Here is a 21,610-nt window from a genome sequence, read left to right on the forward strand (position 1 = left end):
GGGCACACAGGACATGCTCTAACTCCACGAGACCTCTGCTCTCAAGGTGGAGCCCCACACTCCACTCCTGCAGCCAGGGAGAAGAGAAAACACTTTGCCACATGGCGAAATGCCTTTGGTCCATTCTTACTAACAAGACAGGGAAAGTATCACCCCAGGACCATGCTGAAGGTCCCTTTCACAAGGATGCAGGGTGGGGCAATTAGAAAACCAGCTGCGGCCACGCCAACCTCCAAGGGAGACAGACCCCGGGAAACTGACAACAGGCAAGGTGTCAGCGAAGCAGTGTCTTTGCAAATCAGCACATCCTTGGACAGTCTCAGGCGTCATCTGCTAATGAACTTGCTGAACCATAGACAATTATTTCTGGGAACTGAGGGAGAACGGAAAAGCTTGGAGGCGGGGGCCGGACAGAGCTGATGGACGGAGGGCCTTGTCTAGGCAGAGCTTTAGTGTCCACACCAAGGTGGCTCCTGGCCCTATGGACACCTTCCAGGCCACCTTCCCTGGGACCAGTGGCCTCTCTGTGCTCCGTGTCATGCGTGGCTCTCTTTCCTCTAAACACATGCCGTGAACATTGAGGGGCTTGCTTTCACATCCGTAGGGCCCACCCCAACCACACCCCCAGGTCAGAGAGATCCCCAAACCACCGGGGCCCAGGCCAACTTAAACAACTATGGATGCAGAAAGTGGGACCCACAGTGGGAAAGGCCAGAGGCAGCAATGCCTGGGTAGAGGCAGCAGGAAGAAGTTGGGGTGATGGCACTGAGCCCACAGGGGATGGGATCTATGGAGAACAGCTGCAAATCAGACAAGCTTTGAAAAGGACCCAGGTCCAGCCTGACTGGATGCATCCCTCAGACCTTCCCACTCACACAGTAACACCTTCTGCTAGGCAAGATGACCAGCAATGACCACCAATTGGCAAGAGGCTGGGTGGCCTCAGCACTGACCCTGGCCTTACTCAGTGAGGCTGTGCACAAACAACATGGACAGAGATCTGGGAGCTAGGTCACCCTTGGAACAATGGCAACTGGGTGGATCCTCTACCCCTTTCTCCATCCCCCTCCACAGCAGCCATCACAAATCAATTACAGAGCTCCTTCCCGCCGAGCCAGTGGCTCCTCTCCCAACAACTGTCCCAATCAATTCAACTGTAACTAGCGTGCCTCCGGAAGCAGACTTTCCACAATGCCAACAAGTGACCCAACCACAAGAGAAAATGAATGTGTGGCTGTCAGCCAGCAGGCATCTCACAGCAGGGGCAGGTTGCTCAGCCTTCTTTCTGTCCTCATCAAAAGGAAACTGAGGCACTCTGGAAACACCTGACAGGGCTTTATTCTCATGGGACAGGCGAGGACTACGCCGCACCAGGTCATCTCCCCTTCCTGGCACCTGACATTGCATCAGGCCAGCCGCACAGCTGGTCTCAGTGCCACACAGCAATGTCCCTAGGAAAGCTCATCGGGGCACCTCAGCCCAAAGCCGCCGCACACAGGAGCCCCACCCCACTCAGCTCCCTCCACGGACCCTTCCCCAGCACCAGAGACGGAAGAAGAATCCAGTCCCAGCCACCTACCTGAAGGAGCCAGTAGCACCTCCGGTGGAAGGTGGGGATGATGGAGGAATGGACATAGCAGCCGTACAAGCACTAGGGAGAGAGGAAAAACGAGAATTCAGTTGGAAAGAGGGAAGGGAGGGAGGAAGACGGCGCAACAGAGAAGGAGCAAGAAAGGGCCACAGACAGTGCCACCGCCCCGGGGAGACTGGCTCCTGGACCAAGACTAAGGTCTGGGGCGGTATCTAAGAAGCACAGTTGGGAGAAGCCAGTGGGCAGACACGAAGGACAGCTGGGGTGCTTGCCCTTGTGGGGGCCTGGGGGTCCGTAAGAACCCAGGAGAGCCAGGCACCAGGGGAGTGCACATATGAGTACATTCACCCATAATGTTAGGGGCTGGGAGTTCCCTGGAGTTCATTCACAGAGCCTAGGTCAAGACCCCTTGGGGTACAGGGATCGACTGAAGGTTACAGAATTGATTCAAACACACTCACACTCCGGACCTTCCCTGGCCAAGGAGAATCCTGCCAGGAGAGGTGGCCCTGGCTGGTGGGAGGTTCAAGACTGGTGGGGCCGGGAGGGGCAGCACCTGCTAGGACTGACCTCCAGAGCCCTTTGTGTGCATCTCCACTTTCTGGGGTTTATTTACAGTTTGTTTATTCATATATTTATTTGTTCTAAGTATAAAACTGCATCTTTTACAGATAGATTTGATTTTAGAAAACAGCCAGAGCCAGGTTGGAGAATAAAGTGGGTATAAGGAATAAGGGGGTGGGAATTCAAGGTCGGGGACGGTGTGTGGGTGGGCTGTGAGGAGGGACACTTGGATCCAGGCGGGTGGAGTTGACCGGTGGGTGGGACAAGTCAGGGTCGGCATGTTGTGGATCTGGGGCGCTGCGTGTACACAGAGCACTGGGCACTGTGGGGCTGGCTTGCTGGCAGAGGTGGAGAAAGGGGGCTAATGAGAAGAGCAGTCAATCAGGTCCCTCTCGAAATCGAATTCTGAGAGTCTGAGTGGGGGGAGGATTTTGCCTTTTCTTTTGTAGTTTCCAATTCCGAATTGGAACGCTGTCCTTCCATCTCCTTCAGAGTTCCCCTGGCTTCCCAAAGCACACGCTCCAGAAGGGGTGGGGCAGAAAGAGAAGGAAGCACCAGCAGAGCCTCAGAGGGCAAAGGATGGGCGAGGGCTTCTGCTGCCCTCTCATTGCTCATTTTCATCTCACCATAGTCCCCCCACCCCAGCCCCAGCTCTGCAGAGAGAAATGGCCAGCAGCTCTGCATTTAAAGCTTTCATTGGATACTTTTTACACCCCCAAAAAGACAAAGTGCAATTTGGTTCAACTAGCAGCCCATTTGAGCCCTGCCTGTCTGATTAGCAGAGTTGAAAGAGAAATCATTTTGGACTATGGGATTCTGGCTGCAAGAAAATCAGATTTCCAATATGTTAGAACTTTTACAGATTGCTGTCAGCTGGGACTTAAGCCCTGTACAAACCAAACAAACAAAGCGGAAATTAATTTAAACGATTCCCCTGCAATTCTTGCCCACGAAATGTATTTATTATTAAGAAGGCAATATTCTTTCCTGACTTTTCTGGTTTTCAATACACTGTGTGTTTCTTAATTTAATTTTTATTTTTGATAACTCGCTCCTTCCTGTTGAAGGAGATTCACGTTGGGACAACTTCTGTAAGTGTTTGGTTGCAATGAATGAGCAACCCACCTACAATCGGCTGGAATTTGCATGTTCTCATGGGCAGCCTCCTTACTTTTACTCAGGCAATGAGCCAAATGGAGGGAGACACAAATTGTTGAGAGAAGTCTCTCCCGTCCCTTTGAATTAAAGGCTTCACGTTGGCTCCTTCCCACTGTTATTCCCCTTGAGAGTTTGCAAAGACTTCCCCTCTTCACCTGTCTCTTTCTCTTTCCACTGCTTTTTCTTGAACTTGAAAAGAACATGGTTGATTTGCAACACCATTTCCCCCTCGATTCACTGCCGACGGGTTTGGGCTGGGCTGCAGCCTCCCTGAACCACATACTAAGGCATCCGGGAGAATTTCCTGAACACCTACTGTCTGTCCCTCTGTGGGAGTGCACAAGAAGAGAGCATGGCCTGCTCCCCCCTGAGCCATCCCAGCACCCCTCTGTCTGGCAACCTTGCCTGCCCAGAACCATCCAATAAGCAGAGTAATGTTTAAAAGAAAAACCGCCCTTTCTACATCAAGGCTCATGCATTTTAATCAGAGGAGCCCTCAGGGCCTCACTCAGAACTAGTTACTCTATTTTTAGACGTTACTCTAACTGCCCTGGTGATCCCACGTCTCTGGTCTCTGCAGGTGAGAAGGAGGATCTTAGGAAGATAAGAGAGAGGCAGGCACACCTTGAGGCAGACCCTCGACGAGAGGCAGCCATGTCAGTGGCATCAGGGAGAAAGGGAGAGCTCCCTAGGGAGCCCCAGGGACTCAAGAAGCCCAAGGGCATTGCAGCCCTCCCCGTGCAGCACACAGGGTCACCCCCAGGGCTCACTTGCCCACCATATTCCCTGGACCAGGAGCTCCTGGAGGGCAGGGAGCCACCTAAGACCTTTTAAATGAAGATGGCCAACAATCCTCCCACTGTAGAAGCCCCAGGACACGGGTCTCTGCAGCCTCGCACAGGAGAGGACTGAAGACGGTAAATATGTAACTTTCACTGTGGTGCTCTGAAGGCTTAGCACTCGGTAACACATACTAGAAAACCATCCTGAAAAATGTCTCTCCATCTAGTGCTCAAAGGGTTAAGCCTCAGTTTCAAGGAAAACTGCCTGGTGTTGAGTAGCTGATTTACAGTCCTTGTGGGGAAAGAGGCTTCTGGTAATCCGCTAATCCGCTCTTGGTGAGCTGGAGTCAGCAAGGAGGGGCTTCTGGAGAGATGGATCCTGCAGGGTGGGAGAACTGCCACTCACCAGCTGGGAGGGTCTTTGTCCCTCTGGGCTGTAAAATGGGCACCGTCCTCCTCCTGTCTCCTGGGTGGCTGTGAGGGCCGATGCCTGTGAAGGGATGCCTGGACAGTCCCTGAACCTGGCGCACGTGCAGTCACGTCAGTCATCGTCACTGGAGCTGGTGGGAGGGGCGCAGTGAGACAGAGCGGGCTGGGCTTGAGGAACTGTAAGGACATTAGGATTGATTGGAGTGTAAAATGCACAGGGACATGGTGAGGGGCAAGGTGGAGGAGACAGAGTGGGTCAGATCACAAAAGGCCATGGGGGGCACAGCAAGGAGTTTGGCTTTACCCAGGGATGGCAAGGAGCAAAGGAACATCATGATCAGATTGCATCTTGGAAGCTCACGGTGGCAGCAGTGTGGCCAGGGAACAAAGCTGAGGACGGCTGGGGGCCCTGGGGCCAGTCCCGTGAGTCCAGGAGGCACGCCGGGACTGAGTGATGACAGGAGCAGAGGGCACAGAGAAGCAGCCATATTTGCCAGGTGTAAGGATGACACTCAGCTTTCTGGCTGCACAGACAGGTGGGTACACAGTGGTCCCCTTCACTGGGACAGGAAACCCTGGGGGTGCAGCAGGCTGGTGGGGAAGAGGCTGATTTCAGACTTCTACTTGGTGGACTTTGAGGAGCTTGTAAGACATCCAAGTGGAAGCACAGAATGCAGTGAGTTGCTGAGATCTGCTGCTAGGTCTGGGTGGAAAGAAGCCATCTGGGGATCGGGGCGCCATCAGCATAGAGATGGAGCTGGAAGCCAATGGAGAGGCCGGAGTCGGCATCCACTTAGGCTGGTTGCAGTGCAGAGCCGAGCCCTCCAGGTGGACAGAGCAGGTGAGGTGAGAACTTGCCCACACTCACAGCGTGTGACAGGCCAGCCTCACGGTGTGCCCCCGCCGGCGCCCTCTCCTCTTTCATTCACCACACAACCCCAAACCGCCCCTGTGGCCCTGATCCCAGGCTCTCTGGCTGGTTCCCTTTGTCATCCTCGTCCTCACTTCGCAGCTTTTCTGCAGGTTTCCAGCCAGGCTGACAACGTCATCACCAAGCCAATGGGGGATTAATTGCACACTATTTCACGAGGCAGCGGCAGTGTATCAAATCCATTCCCTTTATCCACTAATCAAAAAAGCAATCAAGTTTGTCTGCAGCGATCTGAGTTGGACAAACTCCTGGTGCTTTTTGATCAGGCTTGGGGCTCCCCTGGGGCTCCTGGGGTTGAGCTTTCCATTTGGGAGCCGTGATGTGGTTGGAGGGAGAGTCACATCCCAGGGCTGGTGCATACAGCTTGTGTGTGCCTGTGTGAGCATGTGCTGCGTGAGCGCGTGTCGGGGTTGGGGGGATGCAGGAAAGCATGACAAGAGTCCCTTGCTTGTGTGTGTACACAGAGAAAGAAAAGAGGAACCAACTAGCTATTTATAGGAAACTCAGGAGAACTTCACCCTGCAGATGAAAGAAACCTGCAAATTAGTTATATTTGGGGAATTAAGGCCTGACAGCTTCCCTTTAACGTGACAGCTGAGGAAGGAAGAATTTTTTCTTAAATACTCAAAATTGCTTTTATGACACTAAGGGGCTTTTTTTTTTCTTTCTTAAATTGAAAGGAAAGATAAAATTACAGGAGAAACCAATAGTAAACAAGAGCTCCCTTCAGTTAAAAATAAACCCTTCCCACAATCAAAGGGATGTTTCTGAAGGGGGCATTGGCTGCAAATCTCCTCAAACGGATTTCTCCCCAACAGACTCAGCTGCCAGGGGGTCCCGTGGGCCAGAGGGTTCATCAGGGCTCAACACCAGGGCTCCAGCGGCCAAAGAAAAGCACCTCGGGTGGTGAGCAAGGCTTCATTGGTTAGGACATTGGGTGCTTTCCCTCTCTGTGCGGCTCTCAATGGTTTCACGTGACCAGCGGATTCTCTCTTTCTCTGTCTCCCTCAGGCACAAGCTCAGCCTTCCTGCCTCCTGTCATCCCTTCCACTCGGTTTCTGCTCTAGAAAATGGGTGACTCATTGTCCTCTGGGAAGACCTGGTGCTTCCCACTCCCACACTTTTCCTCCTCCTGCCCGTCCTGTGCAAACCACTCCCAGCCCAAGTCCACCTCAGGTCCTCTCTCCTCTGGGAAGCCTCTCCTGACCTGGCCAGTGGAAGGATCCCTTGAAATGACCCATCGGGGTCATGGGACAGCCAGGGGGTGTGGATTCTGCCTCGGGTTTTATATACATGGTCACTGTCATTTAACTTTTCACGTCCGATGTCTTGCCTCACCCATCCCTGGAGCTGGCAGACTTTCTGCAAAGGGCCAGAGAGGAAATATTTTCAGCCTTGTGAGTCAGATGGTCTCCATTGTAACTGCTTAGTTCTGCCTTGATAGGGCAAGCAGCCTTAGAGGAAAGGTAATGAATGTGCCTGTGTGCCCCAAAATTTTATTTGTGGATATTATAATTTGAATTTGCATTATTTTCACGTGTCATAATATTATTTTTCTTTTGATTTTTTCCCTCAACCATTAAATGTGAAAAGCATTCTTAGCCCACAGAAACACAGAAATAGGTGGTGGGCCAGGTCTGACCTGTGGGCCATAGTTTGCCAACCCCTGACCCAACCGATTGGGAAGAATGTGAATTGTACAGTCCTTTGTAAATGTCCCTGAGGTGATTTCCATGTAGCAGGTAGGCCATAAACTTTGCTTGATTTCCACATGCTGCCAGTATCTAAGTAGGGTGAGGAAGGAGCAGCACAGAGCAGGCGTATGGAAATAACAGACTGCACCTTCAACAAACACACATGAGAGTACGGCACAAACCCATCTCCCCCACCGGATGGGCACCTTCCAGATGACTTGGCTGTCTTTCAAATTGGACTTGTTGTGGATGCTTGTTCTCTGGACCTGGGTATGATGTGCATCGCTCTAAATGCCTTGTGCGGGGTTAGTGGGCACTCGGGCATGGTGCTTGGACTGAGGGCTTCTGGTATTCAATGAAAACACACCTTCCTCCACCATTGAGGGCCTTCATTCCATTAACTAGGCAGAATTCAGTGAGATGAGGTAGGGGAAGCTGGAAGCAGCTAGTGCAGAACTGGGGATGCATAGGTGCTGTGGCACTGTCCCTTGGAGGAGCAGAACAGCCCTGTGGCCTTGACTGCCTATGAAACTTCTTGTCTGGGGAGGACCTTTTCATTCTGTTTTCTGGGGCCACTCCCACAGGATGCCCCCAAAGCCAAGGCTTGCTGTTGACTGCCCTCTCTGGGAAAGTGTGAGCCCAGCGTCTTGCTCGGTGGTTTGCTAGACCATACACACCAGCATTGCTTGAGTGGCCTCTGTAGAACTGCCATCTCCAACATGGCAGCCACTAGCCACGTGTGGCTGTTCAAATTTAAATTCAAATTAAGTAGAATGAAACAAAATTGAAACTCCAGTTTCTCAGTTCACTAGCCTCATTTCAAGCGCTCAACAGTCACATGTAGTTAGTGGCTACCATGTTAGATGGCATGGAACATTCTGTCACCACGGAAAGTTCTATTGGACACTGTGACTCTGAAGAATGAGATTGAGGATCTAGTTCAGAGACATTTGACTGAGACTCTTGGAGCCCAAGACCCCAGGTACTGAAATTTGGGAAAGCCAGGGTTTAGCGGAAGACAACTTGTGGAGTCTGGGACTCTTAGGGGTGGTTTCCCTTTAGGGTGTTGGAATGTTGGAAGGTCAGTACCTGTCATTCTACCTGGGCCAGCTTGACTCAGTCAGCGTCTCCCTGGGCCCCTGTGCTCGTGACAGAAAGCTTGCTCCCCAGCTCCCTTGCCTCCTCACTGAAGCCGCCTCTGACACAGGGGTAACACCTGCTGTGTCCTCAGACCAGGAAGTTTATAGCAAATCTCCATCTATAATCCTGACGTCTGGGTTAGGCTTATGGCTGTGGCCCTCATGCTCCCCCAGTGGCCTGGCCCCAGGGCCTCCGCTGGCCTCACCTCTCTCCCACTGGGGAGGTGATGGTCTGCACAAAGAGGCAATCAGAGTGAAAATAGATTTTTAGGTGCCTGGTTTATCTCACACACTTGAATCTGATGCACACACGACAAAGATGAATAGTTGTAAAAATGTGTCATGGTATAAAGTGATGGAACATAAAGAGATAATAGAAGGGCAAGGAAAATCCACCCAGAAGATAACGATTTAATCCTGCTCTGAAGCAATGAAGGGCAGGGGCCATTTATTCAGAATAATCCAGACAGGGGCAGGTGAGAGGCAGTGCCTGGGCAGATGGAGTGACAGCCACACCCTCCAAAAAAGGGCATCCTGGGCTGGGCTGGGCCTTGGTTCCATGTGAGAGGAGAGTGTTGAGCTCGATTTTCATGTAAACAAGTATTCACTGTTGTCTGCTCTGTGCCTGTTCTGAACCCCTGTCTTCCACGTTCCCCCAGTCTCCCCGGTGGGAGACGGAGACAAGCACACCAAGAAAACCAGATCAAAACAGCCCTGATGCTTTTGCAAAGTGCTCCAAGAGGGGGTGCGATGGAGCCCAAGTAGGGAAGCTGAAGGTCAGCAAAGTCACCTAAGAGGATGTGACATTTGTGATGAGTCCAAAAGAGTGAGTAGGAGTTGGCCAGGTGGACAACAGGTGGAAAAGACCAGGCTAGGTGGACAAGAAAAGTATCTTAAGCAGAGGGATGGGCATGGTCAAGGGTGTCAGCCCATTTCTAGCTTTCCCCTCCAAATTCTCTGTGAGGGACCAAGTTGTGTGGGCGAGTCCGTGAATCCACAGATTGTTCTGCTGAAACCTCATGGGATGTGTGATCAGCGGTTGGCAGATGGCCTTGCATTTGAAGCAAAGGCCCTGTGACTTTTATGGCTCTGCCCTTCTGCACTGGTCCAGACTCTGCAGGTTGAAGCAGATGTCCTGGAAGCACTATGGGAAGCTCTGAGAATTCAAGGAAGAAGTGTAGGCCCAGGACTAGAATGTCAGATCTCACCCCATCAGCTCTCCCCTTCCTCTTCTCCCTCCCCCTCTGCCTCTGGGTCCCTGTCTCTCATGGCTGTATGTCTTCTTTGTGCTTTCTTGTTTCCCATTACACTTGGGCTGTCTTTAGGTAGCAGGTAGCAAGAGCTCTCATTCCAGTGTGACCCAAGGGGCAAGAAAGTCTCTCTTCTAGACTTGAGATGACAACATCAGGGAGGGACTCTCACCTACGTGGGCCATGAACCTGGCCCTGGGACTCTCAGTGGGGCAGGAAGGCACCTGAGTGGGCAGAGCTACAGGGCTCCCAGGACGGGGCTAAACTTGGTTCCTTTGCTGCCAAAGCTTTGACATCCCAGGAGAAGCAAGTGCTTTTCAAAGAGCAGGTGGAAGTGGAAACTGTCCAGCACCTTCCAGATCTCCCCAAACCAGTGGCAGCTTCTGCAAGGTACAGAAGGATGTCCAAGCAGCCCTGCTGCTCCCCAGGCACCCGAAAGCCAAAATAGACCCCAGGAGGCATTGGCAAGATCTCAGGTAGGGGCAATGGGAGGACGATGTGGAGTTTCTCTTGCCTCACATCTCTAGCTCTACATTCGTCCTGCACAGAGGCACCCCAGGGCAAGGCCAAGGCCAAGTAGGCTAGCAGTCTGTCCAAGACTACTTGGCTGGAAAGAGGCAGAGGAGGACTCAAACCCACCCTCGTCTGACCCAAGGCCCCGGCTGCTTTCCTCCCAGCAGGCCATCCCCTAGCAGCCTCACGCAGGCGTCCACACCAACGGCTGAGGTCAGGCCTTCTGCAGAGCCTGCCTTCATCAAAGACAAAGGGATGAAGCCCTGGGCCGCTCCCAGGACTGTCTTCAGTGAAGGATTTGGTTTGTATTAATCTAAGATTAGACCAAATGATTCAATTCACATGCTGCCTGCAAAAGCACTAGGCCTCAGAACTTGTTAAATAGTGAATTGCTTTAAAATTAGTTTGCACTAAATGGATTGCAGTCTGATTCAGCCTCTGGGGTTGGGTGACAGGAGAGATCTGGAATATTAGATCATCGTTGACCAGCCTCCAGCCGCCTCTCTCCTAGGACAATCTGCAACAGCATCTCCCTGAGCAGCCGAGGCCCTGCTGCACTGCGGGACTGTGGCCAGACTACAGGGGGCTGGTTGGGGCCCCCCACCTGATGCCTGTGGGTCATAGAGGCAGATGCCAGCCCTGGTCTGGCTCAGGCTGCCCCCACAGGACCAGACCCTCCCTGGAAACAGCCCCGAGCACTGCACTTTCCTGGGAGGCTCCTTCAGGCAGGGGTGGGCAGACTCCCCAAAATTCTTTCCCCAGGGCCTTGGGGAAATCCCCCTCCCTGGGAGATTGACTGCTCCTGGGTCTGGCATCCTGGTGGCCTACTCTTCTGTGACATCAAATTGGTCTTTTAGCCAAGTAATCTAGTGTCCTCTGTGCTTGGTGCTGTAGAAGATCCAGAGGGAAGGGGAAGGGAGACTGGGCCAGGGGCCTCTCTGCCATCCTGGAAGAGGGGTGGTATGAAGCCCTCTCTGCAGATGTGGGAGCTGGGGTTCAGAGATGTCTCTACCTTGCCCAAGGCCACAGGGACCTGTCAGAGCTGGAATCTGAACTCCAGGAATTCACCCGACTCATAGGGCAGAAGGTCTGGTGCACCCCAGGGACACTAGGGACCAGGTGGTCCAGCAGGCTATGGAAGTCAGGTCCTCAGAGCCATAGGAATTGAAGGGCAAGAGAAATCAATAGGAGGGCAGCAAACTTAGTGAGGCTTACAACTTTCTGCCCCCCCAGACGGGCAGTGTGTAAGGCAAAGAGCCAGGAGAACGGGGCATTGCCTGGCAGGCCTGGGTCACATGTGCACCCCACCCCATGGCCCTGCAGAAAGTGCCTGCAGGTCCAGTCCCTGGAGACGGGAGAGTCCCTGGCCCCTGCATGGGCAGGAGCTCAGAGGAGGGGGCACACAGGAGTAGGGGTGGCGCCTTGGGTGGGCATAGGGCCAAGGAGACCCTCTAGGTAGGGGCTCTGCTAGGGGAGGACAGGCGGGGTCAGGCTGGGGGAAGGAAGGAGGAGGCACTTTGCCCCCATGCCCAAGCTTCATGGCCCCCCGGGTCGGGGTGAGGAGTGGATCATGGAGAGAGGGACTCTCAGTTCTCACGCTGGACGCTCCCCCCACATCTCCACAGAAAGTTCTAGACTGTCTTTATAGCACAGCGTCCTTTCCGTCGATGGAAAGGGACCTGAAGAGGAAACAAGGAGCAGAGGGAAGAGTTGGGGAACAGCACGAGCTCTGAGAAGCCCCCTCACAGCTGGCCTTTTCCAGGGACCAGGGAAGTGACAGTCTTTCTTCAGGATCACTGCAGAGCACCTGGGTCCCGGCCAGCCTGCCCCACCTCCCTGCCCCCTGCCGGCCTCCGCTCACCTGGGCCACCTTCCCGAGGGAGAGGCTGAGCGTGTGCAGGAGAAGCACATCTAAATAAAGCTGGCTGCAGCCTAACCACGACATGAGTGAGGAGGGCAATAAAAATTAAATGAATTTTTAGATAAAAAGGCATAAAAATCATCTTTAAAGATATAAATAAAATCCCTGGAGCTTCAGCTTTATTGTTTTTGGGGGGTTCCAGGATTAATAAATTAGTGGGCATAAAATGGAATAATAGCTAAAAATTGATAATAAGGTAAATTTAGATTTAGGGAGGGAGTTGATCCGAGTCATGAATCTCAAGCCAGAGAAGACCAGGGCAGGAAAGAGAGGCAATGAGTTTAACTCTCTGTGCTCTCTCCCACTGGCTGTTCCAGTCCCTCCGGCTCGGGCTCTGGCTCCGGGACCAAGGGGAAGAGCCTCGGCTGGGGGTCCAGGCCAGGCACCTGGGCTCCCTTACCTGCCTGTTTTCCCACCCTGCTGGGATCCTCAGCCACACGCACATGGGCCCCTCTGCATCTCCCCTCCCCAGCACTCGCCAAAGTGCCTTGGGGAACCAGGCTGCCTGGGTCATTTCTGTGTCTCAGAAGTCTCTCCTGACACCTGGTCCCCCATGGGCCCCTATGAGGGAGAGCGTCCATCCCACACTCTCTCCTTGCTGGGTGCGCCGGGCGGCTCAGCTCAGCACTGCTTGTCCTGCCACACACACACACACACACACACACACACACACGTTCTGAATCTGTTCTCTCGCCACCCTGACATTCTTGTTCTTTCAGCCTATTTCAGTATGTCTGGGCTGTTTATATCTCAGATACTTCCTAAAAGTACTGGGCATAAATAATAAATAAATAAAGTGAAATTTCCTTTCTCTCATCAAAGTGTATTGCTGAGACGTGTTTCTTGGAGCCCTGCCAAGTGGCTGGATCTGATCTTGAAAGTGGTTTATACTGATCATGGCCTTCCTCCCTCCTTCCCTCCCCCTCCCTCCGGACCTCCACTCACAGCTATTCAGCCGCCGACTGTTTACCCAGGCCTGCCTTTACTGAGGACTTGGAGGAGGAAAATGGACTCCAACAAGCAACTCGTGGTCTGGTATTCACCTTGCCAAACGGCCCGTTCAGGCTGGCACATCTTAACAGGTCTTTGCACAAGGAGCCTCTATGGGAGGTCCGGGGCTTGGTCCTTCCGTGCTAGGAGTTCTCAGTGTACATTCCAGGTAGCCAGCCCTTGTCCCAACTCCTCTTCTGTACCTTGGTCCCTTGTTCCCAGAAGGAGCAGGGACCAAAGAGAGCAAGTGCTGCCCAGAAACCAGCCACTCTCTGTTGCCTGTCCTGATCAGCATGTGCGGGGCTGGAGTGCCCAGCATTTTTGGCTGTAATTATTGCTTCGCTCCAGAGCCTGCTGGAACCCAGCTCCCAGCGCCACCCCATCCAGGCACCGGTGACACCATCCAGGTACCCACGGCACTCTTCAACACATGCGGCCACGTGCAGCAAGGGAGTTCAGGAAAGGAATTCTTGCTTGAAACAGGCGAAGGGGTTTTGTTTATTAAGAAGGTGGAGGGAAATGCCAGGACCCGAGTCTGTGGCTATGTTAATGCGAGGCTGGGCTCCCTGCCAAGACATTAAGCGGAATCGAATTCCTGAAACCAGCTTTAATCAGCAGATTTTTAAGGTTAGAATTACTCTCTCCTCTCAAAGCCTTGCCAAGGTTAATTCGGGCCTGAGCATGCAGAATTAATGGGCTGGACAGAGGGAATTGGCCTTTTCCCGATTTTTTCTCAAGTTCACAAAAACATCCCTACAAAAGAGAGAGGGCAGTGGGACAAAGCCCGCCTGTGAAGAGAGTGCCTCTCGCATCAGGCGATCGATCTGGGGGCCAGTGTCAAAAACACACACAAAAGGAATCGGGGGCAGCAAGTCTGGTTGATTTCAGGGCCTGCTCAGCCACGCCCCTTCCCCTAAAATCAAATGTGCTGACATCTGTGGATGTCCTCTCTGAGGCAGGCCTGCCGTCAGTGCCTCCAAGGGCCTGAGTTCTTCCAGTCCTCTCCCAGCCCTGGTGGCATTTGGTAGCGGTATGAATCTTGGCTAAGTCCCTCAGTCTCCCTGAGCCTCGATTTCCTCATCTGCAGAATGGAAATAGCACTAATATAATGATGATGATAATAGGAGTGAGGCTTATAGAGCAACTGCTCCACAAAGAGGTGTCTGTGATTTAGCACAAAGAATAAATAATAGCCTGTTGAATGAAGGGCTATGAGGAACGCGGGCTCTCCTGGGAAGAGCAGTGGGAAGAGGGATGGTCCCCAAGGAGCCCCGTGCCCTCAGGCCAAGCCTGGCTGGAGCCTTCTGCTCAGCACTGCTCCCCCGGCCTGGGCACCTCTGGAGGAGAACTGAGTGGGTGACAGAGCTCCTCCAGGTCCTTCCTGATCCTCCTTCTCGAGTGGAGGACCCCAGTGCCTGGGGGCAGGGCACAGGTGTTGGAGGCAGGCCTGGGTTTGAAAGGCTCCTGTATATCTTAAAGCACTAATGACTCTGGGGGCGTGGGACTCAGTCTCTGAATGGCAACATCCTTGCTAGCAGAAGGTGGATGGATTATCACCCCAATCTTGTAGGTTTGTTGGATTAAATGAAGATTAAATATCAATATGTTTTCAGCAATTGGCACATAGGAGGTCTTCAATAAATACAGGCTTCCTCAGTTTCCCCAGTACACCTCCTGTTGGAATCTGAGGATGATATTCCACAGAGACACTATCTCACCCACCCCATCCCTGCAGTTACAACAATATCCCCTCAACTGCCCCAAACAGCTCTGGAGAGGCGCCTGGCGGAGACGCCCTGCTCAGGCTGTGTGCATGGCGCGTGCGCGCGTGTGCGTGTGTGTGTGTGTGTGCGTGTGTGTGTGTGTGTGTGTGCGTGTGTGTGTGTGTGTGTGTGTGTGTGACTGCCCTGTCCTTTCTCTCCAGCTCTCTCAAGTAGCCCAGGCTTGTTTTAAAATAAGCAGCAGCTGACGGAGATTCCTAGAGCCCTGCCAAAATGCAAATGAAAGAGAAGAAAACCTCAGAAATTCCCGACAGTGAGCTCAGAAATCCTGCCCCCGCTGAATGAGCGCAGGGACCCTCCTTTGGGAAAGAAAGTCAGATCCTCCTGGATTCTGTTCAGGTTTCCCCCTTGACATTCCCAGCTTCCTCAGGACCAACCAGACCAACCTTTATGGAACAGACCCCAGCCCAGTGGACCACCGTGGACACATTTCCTGGCCCTGGCCTGGCTGTAGTGGGCCAGGTTGTGGGGTGAGGTGGGAGCCTGTGGGAGCAAAGACCCCAGGTGAGAGGGAGCCCCCTGCCCCACCTCTCTCCTTTCCACTTGCAACCTCTGGAGGTTTTCCACCCACCACAGCCGAGCCCCTCTCTTCTGCCTGAAAGTCAGAAGGTTGCCTTCTACTCTGGAGAGAGGAGAGAAGACCAACAGGACTGGTCTGCTGGCCAGAGCACTGCCCGTACATCTGAGCCCCCAGGGTGCCACCTGTCCCACGTGAGCGGTGGAGGGAGGCAGTGCAGGACTAGCCAGGCCCCGGAGGACACACCTCTGAAATGGCACCCCACTGAAACCCCCCCCCCCCCCCCACCCCCCCCACGCCCCCCCCCCCCCCCCGCGCCCCCCCCACCGCCCCCCCCCCCAACCCCCCCCCCCCACACACACACACACATCGCCCCACCCCTAAGCCTGGGAGCTCCCCTCCCATCAGTCCCTTCACTCCACCTGCACTGCCGAGACCCCGCCCAGCCCTCTTTACCTCCCCGGGCTTCCCCGACCGCTGAGGAACCCTTCCCCACTCCACAGTGAGGACAGTGTTCGGACAGCAACAGTCTGATCCCACCCCCTTGTCCACCATGAATCCCGTCCACGGCGTCATTCCCCTGCCCTGGGATAGAGTGCAAGCTCCGCACTCCTTGTGGTCTGGCTCCCACTTCCTCTCTCCTTGTTTCTCAACAACACAGCGCCCACACCCCACTTCAGTCCCTTGAATGGTGTGCACCCTCTCTCCTCGGAGCCTGGCAGTGCCAGTCCATTGGAAAGCTATTCAAAAGTCTCTTTTGAACCTTGTAGAGAAACTGTGGCCTGTCCCTCAAAAAGTTAAACACAGAATTACCAGATGACCTAGCAACTCCCAAAGAATTAAAAACTGGGGCCCAGACAAGCATACAGACACTCGTGTTCACAGCAGCGCTCTTCACAAAAGATGGAAACAGCCCACGTGGCCGTCAGCGGATGGTTGGATAAAGAAAATGCGGCAGAGCCGTACAATGGAATTCTGTGCAGCCACCGAAAGGAACGAAGCACTGACAGATGCTACAACTTGGATGAACCTTGAAAACGTTATGCTGAGTGAAAGAAGCCAGACCCAAAAGGTCATACACTGTATGATTCCTTTTATATGAAATATCCAGAGCAGGCAAATCCATAGAGACAGAAAGCAGATTTACCAGGGGCTGAGGGAGAGTAGAATGGGGAGCGACTGCTTAATGGTCTAGGGTTTCCTTCGGGAGTGAAGAAAATGTTCTGGATCAAGGTGATGGTTCCACAACCTTGTGACTGTATGAGACACCTCTGAATGGTTCACTTTAAAATGGTTAATTTTAGGTGATGTGATCTTCTCCTCAATTAAGAAAACAAAAGTGTGACCAGGCATAGACAAGGGACAGGGTTGCTGCTGCACCGTCCTGTGCGAAGCTGCCTCAGCTTCAGGAACTTGCGAGGACACAGGAGAGACAGGCCCACCTGTGAGCTCACCTGTTCAGTGGACACGAGTACCTCTTACTGCTGGGCCCTTTCAAGGTGCTGGGGGTTCTACAGGAACCCGAGGAAGCCAGCCCTGCCCTCTGGGGCTCACATCTTGGGGCGGGGGCTGGCCCACCTCCTCACCTGGTTTCCTGCCTAGCGCGCCTGGTGTCCAAATGTCAGCCCTGAAGTGGCAGCTGTCCTGCCTCTTGGTGTCCCCTCTATTCAGTTTCTGAGGATCTCACTTCTCAGTGGGACTGTCCACTCCTCATGGCCATGGGCTTGACCTTCCATTTCGCCTCAGCTCACCCTGCTGGGTCTGCACAAGCCCTGGCACAGAGGACGTACTTGGAATGGCATGTTGTTGGGACCAACTCGGAGGAAACCAGGATCGCCAAGGGAAAAGTGCCGGTGGGCCATCTGCATGGGCTGGTGATGCCTGGGCCCTGCTGGACCCTTGTGGGCAGAGGTCTGCCCACACTCAACAGCTACCTCAGGCCTCGCAGAGAGCCTGCAGAGAGAGAAGGAAGGAAGGAAAGACCTCCCTCCCCATTGAAAAGCTTCTCAAAGAGGTTTGGACTCATGTTCCTCTATATCTCCCTAATCCCGGCGCTGAATGTTCTGGCAAAGCTGGTTGGGCTGAGGACTGAAGGAGGAAAGGTCGCTCAATAGAGACAGAGCCTGAGTTTCCCGCAGGGACTGAGCTTACTTGTCTCCGCATCCCCAGGGCAGAGTTGAGAGCCCCCTTGGGCAGTGCCACGGTGGTGAGGGAAGCCAGCTGTGCCAGTGGGGAAGGAGGTCCCGTGCAGGGCGGAGCCCAAGGGCTGAGCTGCTCTCGGCCATCTGGGCAGCCGCAGCTGCTTGGCATGCCGAGATCTGGAGCTCTGGAAATTTGCTTTCCAAAACCCACCCCTATGGATTCTGAGAAGTGCAATCTGCAGATGAGAACAGAACGCAAATGGCTCTTAACTGGAGCAGGGAGGGAGGGACGACGGGGCTGGCTCCACAAGTTAATGGGGCAAGGCGGGAGGCGTGGTCTCCCTGGACCAGGAGCCTAAGCACAGTGAGGGGGGCGGTCTCAGGCTCAGCAATGTGTGCTTAAGTTTAGCAGCGGATCCTACATCCATTAAAGCAGTGACCTGCCTGGGCCTCTGTAATTACACCTGCTTCTCCTGAGTGAGCGCCTTCACCAGCCTCCCTGGGGAAATAATAACAAATTGTCCTGCAGCCTCCAGGAGACGAGCCTCCCAGGGGTGGGGGCTGTGGGCTGCATTCTTAATAGCGACATGCAGGCACCCAGCATTTAGCTGCTCTCTCTGGGGCACTCGGAGGGACACTCCCCCGCGGCCTTGCATTTTATCTGCCTTGTGATGGATCTGTAGGTTCTGGAAAGAGAGACTGCAATATTTTAAAGTGTGTAATGACATGCAGGCTGCATGTGGTACAAATTTCCTGGATGTATAAAATGGGAAAGAAACAGGTTTTCTGTCGCCTGCAACTATTCGGCAGCGTTAAAATATGACTCGTTGGAATCCAATATGCTGCTAACCTGTGCGGGGCGGCATTGAATCTTGCAGGCAGCGTGGTGGAGCGGTGGGGCGCACGGCCCCAGGCACCTGTGGGTAATTCGGTCCCACCTGTCTCCAGTTCTGCATCTGTGCTGCTCACAAGGCCAGCGAGCTGCAGTGGCTCCTTCCCTCCGCTCCTCGCTCCTCCACACCAGAGGCAGGTTGAGGCCTTGGGGTCCTGCTTTCCCTTTCACTGCTGTTGATAACGGAAATTTCTTGTGTGATGCCACACTCCTGTGTTCTGCGTTAAGCCTGGCTACCTAGGTCATCTCCCTGGGCGTTTGTGTGTGCCTCTGGCCAAAGTTGCCTACTGCATGCTGGCAGCTTGGCATACATCCTTCCTCTTTGTCCTCAACGACCCTTCAAGGAGGGAATTAGCACTCCCACTTGGCAGAGGATGGCACCAAGCCTTACAGAGGCCCAGACTTGTCCATGTTCAACAAGGATTCAGACCCAGGGCTTGCTGGATAGTGGCCTTGAAGCTAGTGCCCATGGCCCCAAGTGGGCTGCATCCCCTGTGGGCTGGATGGTAGGACTTCACCCTTGGCCCCATCTCCCCAAGCAGGACACTGGGCCTTAAGGGTAACAGGGTGGCAGGGCCCGAACTCAAAGCAAGACTGACTCCTCCATCTTCCTCCCAAACTACCTCCTCCTATCACACAGGATGGTGTCAAAGGCCTTCTCACCTGGGAGATGCTTTGAGAGAGGAGCCCAGTGTTTACCTAGGCCTGTCTTCTGGAAGAAACGGAGGCCACGGCAATGAAGGGATGTGTTCCGGATGACAGATCTGGGTGGTGACCACGCCTGTCCTCAGAGCGTTCTGGCCGTATCCTTGCTCAGCCCATGGGGGCCCACCTGCCTATGCTGGAGGTACTTTGCTGCTTCTGACCTCCCTGATGAGAGTGAGGGGCCTCATCTCGACAAAATGCCAGTGGGCAGCCCCACACACCATGTTGGGTGGAGTTTCAGGTTAAGAAAACCCAGCCCCACCCTGATGAGGGGTCTGGGCCTGCATCCCATTCGACTCGTCTGGAGCACACCCCACATACCCAGGGTAAGCCTCTCTGCTGATTTCCTTAAAAACTTTCAAACCAGCCATCTTTCCTGCTCAGCAGTGGCTGCCAGCAGCTGCCCTGAGCCTCTGGTCCCTCCCTGCTGCCACCTCCCACCCATGGTGCCCACACAGGCCACATCAGGATCGATATTCACAACAGATTATTGTTTGTTTTGAGAAACATTTTGCTTCTCCACCTTGGAACCATTTTCCCTCTGTGTGTGCAAAATATTCTGGAGAGCTGCTGAGGAACAAGAGTGCGGTGGAGTGCCTGCCAAGGGGCCCTGCCCCCATCTGGATGCAGAGCACAGCACCTCTGCAGCGCCCTCGGCCCAGTGCCCACCCACCCAGGAGGTCAGGTGCTCTCCTGGCACATGGTCCTTCCTCCAGGACACGGAGGCTCAAGAACATTCCAGAGCTACTGAAGCATCGGATTTCACACATTCCTGTCTGTTGGCCCAGGGAGCTGGAGATGGCAGCACTTGCCATTTGTCAGAATTCTGCACAGAAGAGCCCCCCACCTCCCCCCACCCCGTACCCATGCCTGCTGCCAGTGAGGGGAGCCTGTTAATCCTTGTGGCCTCCTCCTCACTGCAGAATTTTCCCAGGGAAGGAGAGAAGGAAGGTGGGCGAGGCCTGGGCGTGGGCACCCAGATTCTCTGCTCTGCCAACACCCAGGGCTGGTGCGAGGGGGGAAGGAAAAGAGGCAGAGGTGGGGGTCTGCTCACCTGTTGGGGGTACTCAGTGCCACAGGCAATTGGTCGGGTATTTACTGAGGGCATGGGCTCTGGGGCCAGACGGCCCTGGCTGGGAACCTGGACTCATTGTACCTATGCCTTGGGTGAACAGCTCAGCTGCTCCAGGCCCGAGAGCCCGCACTGAGAAATGGGAAGAACTCCTTCTACCTCCTCCCGTATTGTGAACGCTAGCCTGGGAGGCAGACGTCAGCCTCTAACTCAGCAGTGGGGTCCCAACATCAGTGCCAGCCTTGTCCCCAGGAGGCAGGAGGTGATGGAGTCTTTGCCTCCGAGTGCTATTCAGGTTGGGGAGGCTTCACAGACCCCCAAACCACTCAGGAGGGTGCAAGAACTCAGAGGTGGGGCGGGTCCTTGGCAATCCACTAGGCCAGGCTGAGTCCTTGCTATTTACCTGAGGACTGAGACCCAGGGAGGGGAAGGACCTGCCCCACGTACCTAGTGAGTGCTGGGGGCAGGTGAAGAGAGTCCAGGTCTCTACCCCTTAGCCTGGTGCCCGTTCCACTGCCCCATGAGTCTGGGAAGGGCGCTGAGGGGAGGCCAGAGGAGGCAGGGTTGGGGAGGACTTTGGGGAGGCTGGAGAGCCTGGGTGCAGAGGGAGGCTCAGTGTGGGCCTCGAGGGGTAGGTTGGCATTGTTGGTGTGCAGTAGGGGCTCTGTGGCAGCGAGGTTGGGGCCCAGGTGCGGGAAGTCCAGAATGGGGCAGTGAGAGGAGTGGAGGCCACGGGCCCTGAGGTCTTCAGGGAAGGTGCCACATGGAACAGTGAGCCGGCCCTGTGGCTGCTCACGTCCAAGGCTCAATGCCCCCCCCCCCCCAACCTTTCTCTCCCTCACCCACACCCGTTCAGAGCCCTTCAGGCCCAAGACTGGCCCCACACCACAACTGGCTTGGTTTCCCCTCCACCCCTTCCTCTCACTCCGGCCTGCACCCAGCCAGCCACGCACAGCAAGCGTTCACTAAGAACCTTTCTTGCAGAGCAGAGTTCTTAACCAGGTCCACTTTTGCCCCCTAGGAGACACTGGGCCACGTCTGGGGCATTTTAGGTAGGCATGATTGTGGGGGTGGGTGCTGCTGGCATCTAGAGGGTGGAGGCCAGGGGTGCTGCTCCACATCCTACGTGCACAGGCCGCCCCCCCTCCCCAAGAATGATCCGGTCCAAATGTCAACATTGCTGAGGCTGGGAAGCCCTGCTGCTGAGCCCCTTAGCACTGTACGCGGGAGGTGGAACAATGGCTGGGGGACCCGCCGCAGGTGCTGCCACAGATAGCTGTTTACAGTCCACTTTGGTAGACCAGATGCCTTCACAAGGAATGGCGGGACCACGTGCACAGTTTGGGAAAACCCTGAAGTAATGCCCCCCATGCAGCCCCCAGAGGGATCTTAAAGGTTTCCAGCCCAGCTGCTGGTCTGATGGCCGCTTTCACAAGACCTCCCGCAGAGGTGCCTATTCCAAAAGCTGGAAGGCGGGCGTCCCCTCCCGTGGAGAGCCCTCTGCACAGCTGCAGAGGCGCCCCTGGAGGAGAGCCCCACC

The 21,610-nt window shown here is 54.4% G+C and overlaps 1 protein-coding gene across 1 annotated transcript in view; it reads right to left on the reverse strand.

The window, feature by feature from the left end:
• The window catches only part of CAMTA1 (calmodulin binding transcription activator 1), a 776,715-nt gene that overhangs the window by 260,531 nt on the left and 494,574 nt on the right, over positions 1–21,610 (reverse strand). Inside the window, exon 5 of the mRNA XM_046661785.1 lies at positions 1,580–1,651. Coding sequence (XP_046517741.1) covers positions 1,580–1,651 — 72 coding nt within the window. The remainder of the gene's footprint in view (positions 1–1,579; positions 1,652–21,610) is intronic.

This window comes from Equus quagga, chromosome 5 (assembly GCF_021613505.1).
Source record: "Equus quagga isolate Etosha38 chromosome 5, UCLA_HA_Equagga_1.0, whole genome shotgun sequence".
NCBI lineage: Eukaryota > Metazoa > Chordata > Mammalia > Perissodactyla > Equidae > Equus > Equus quagga.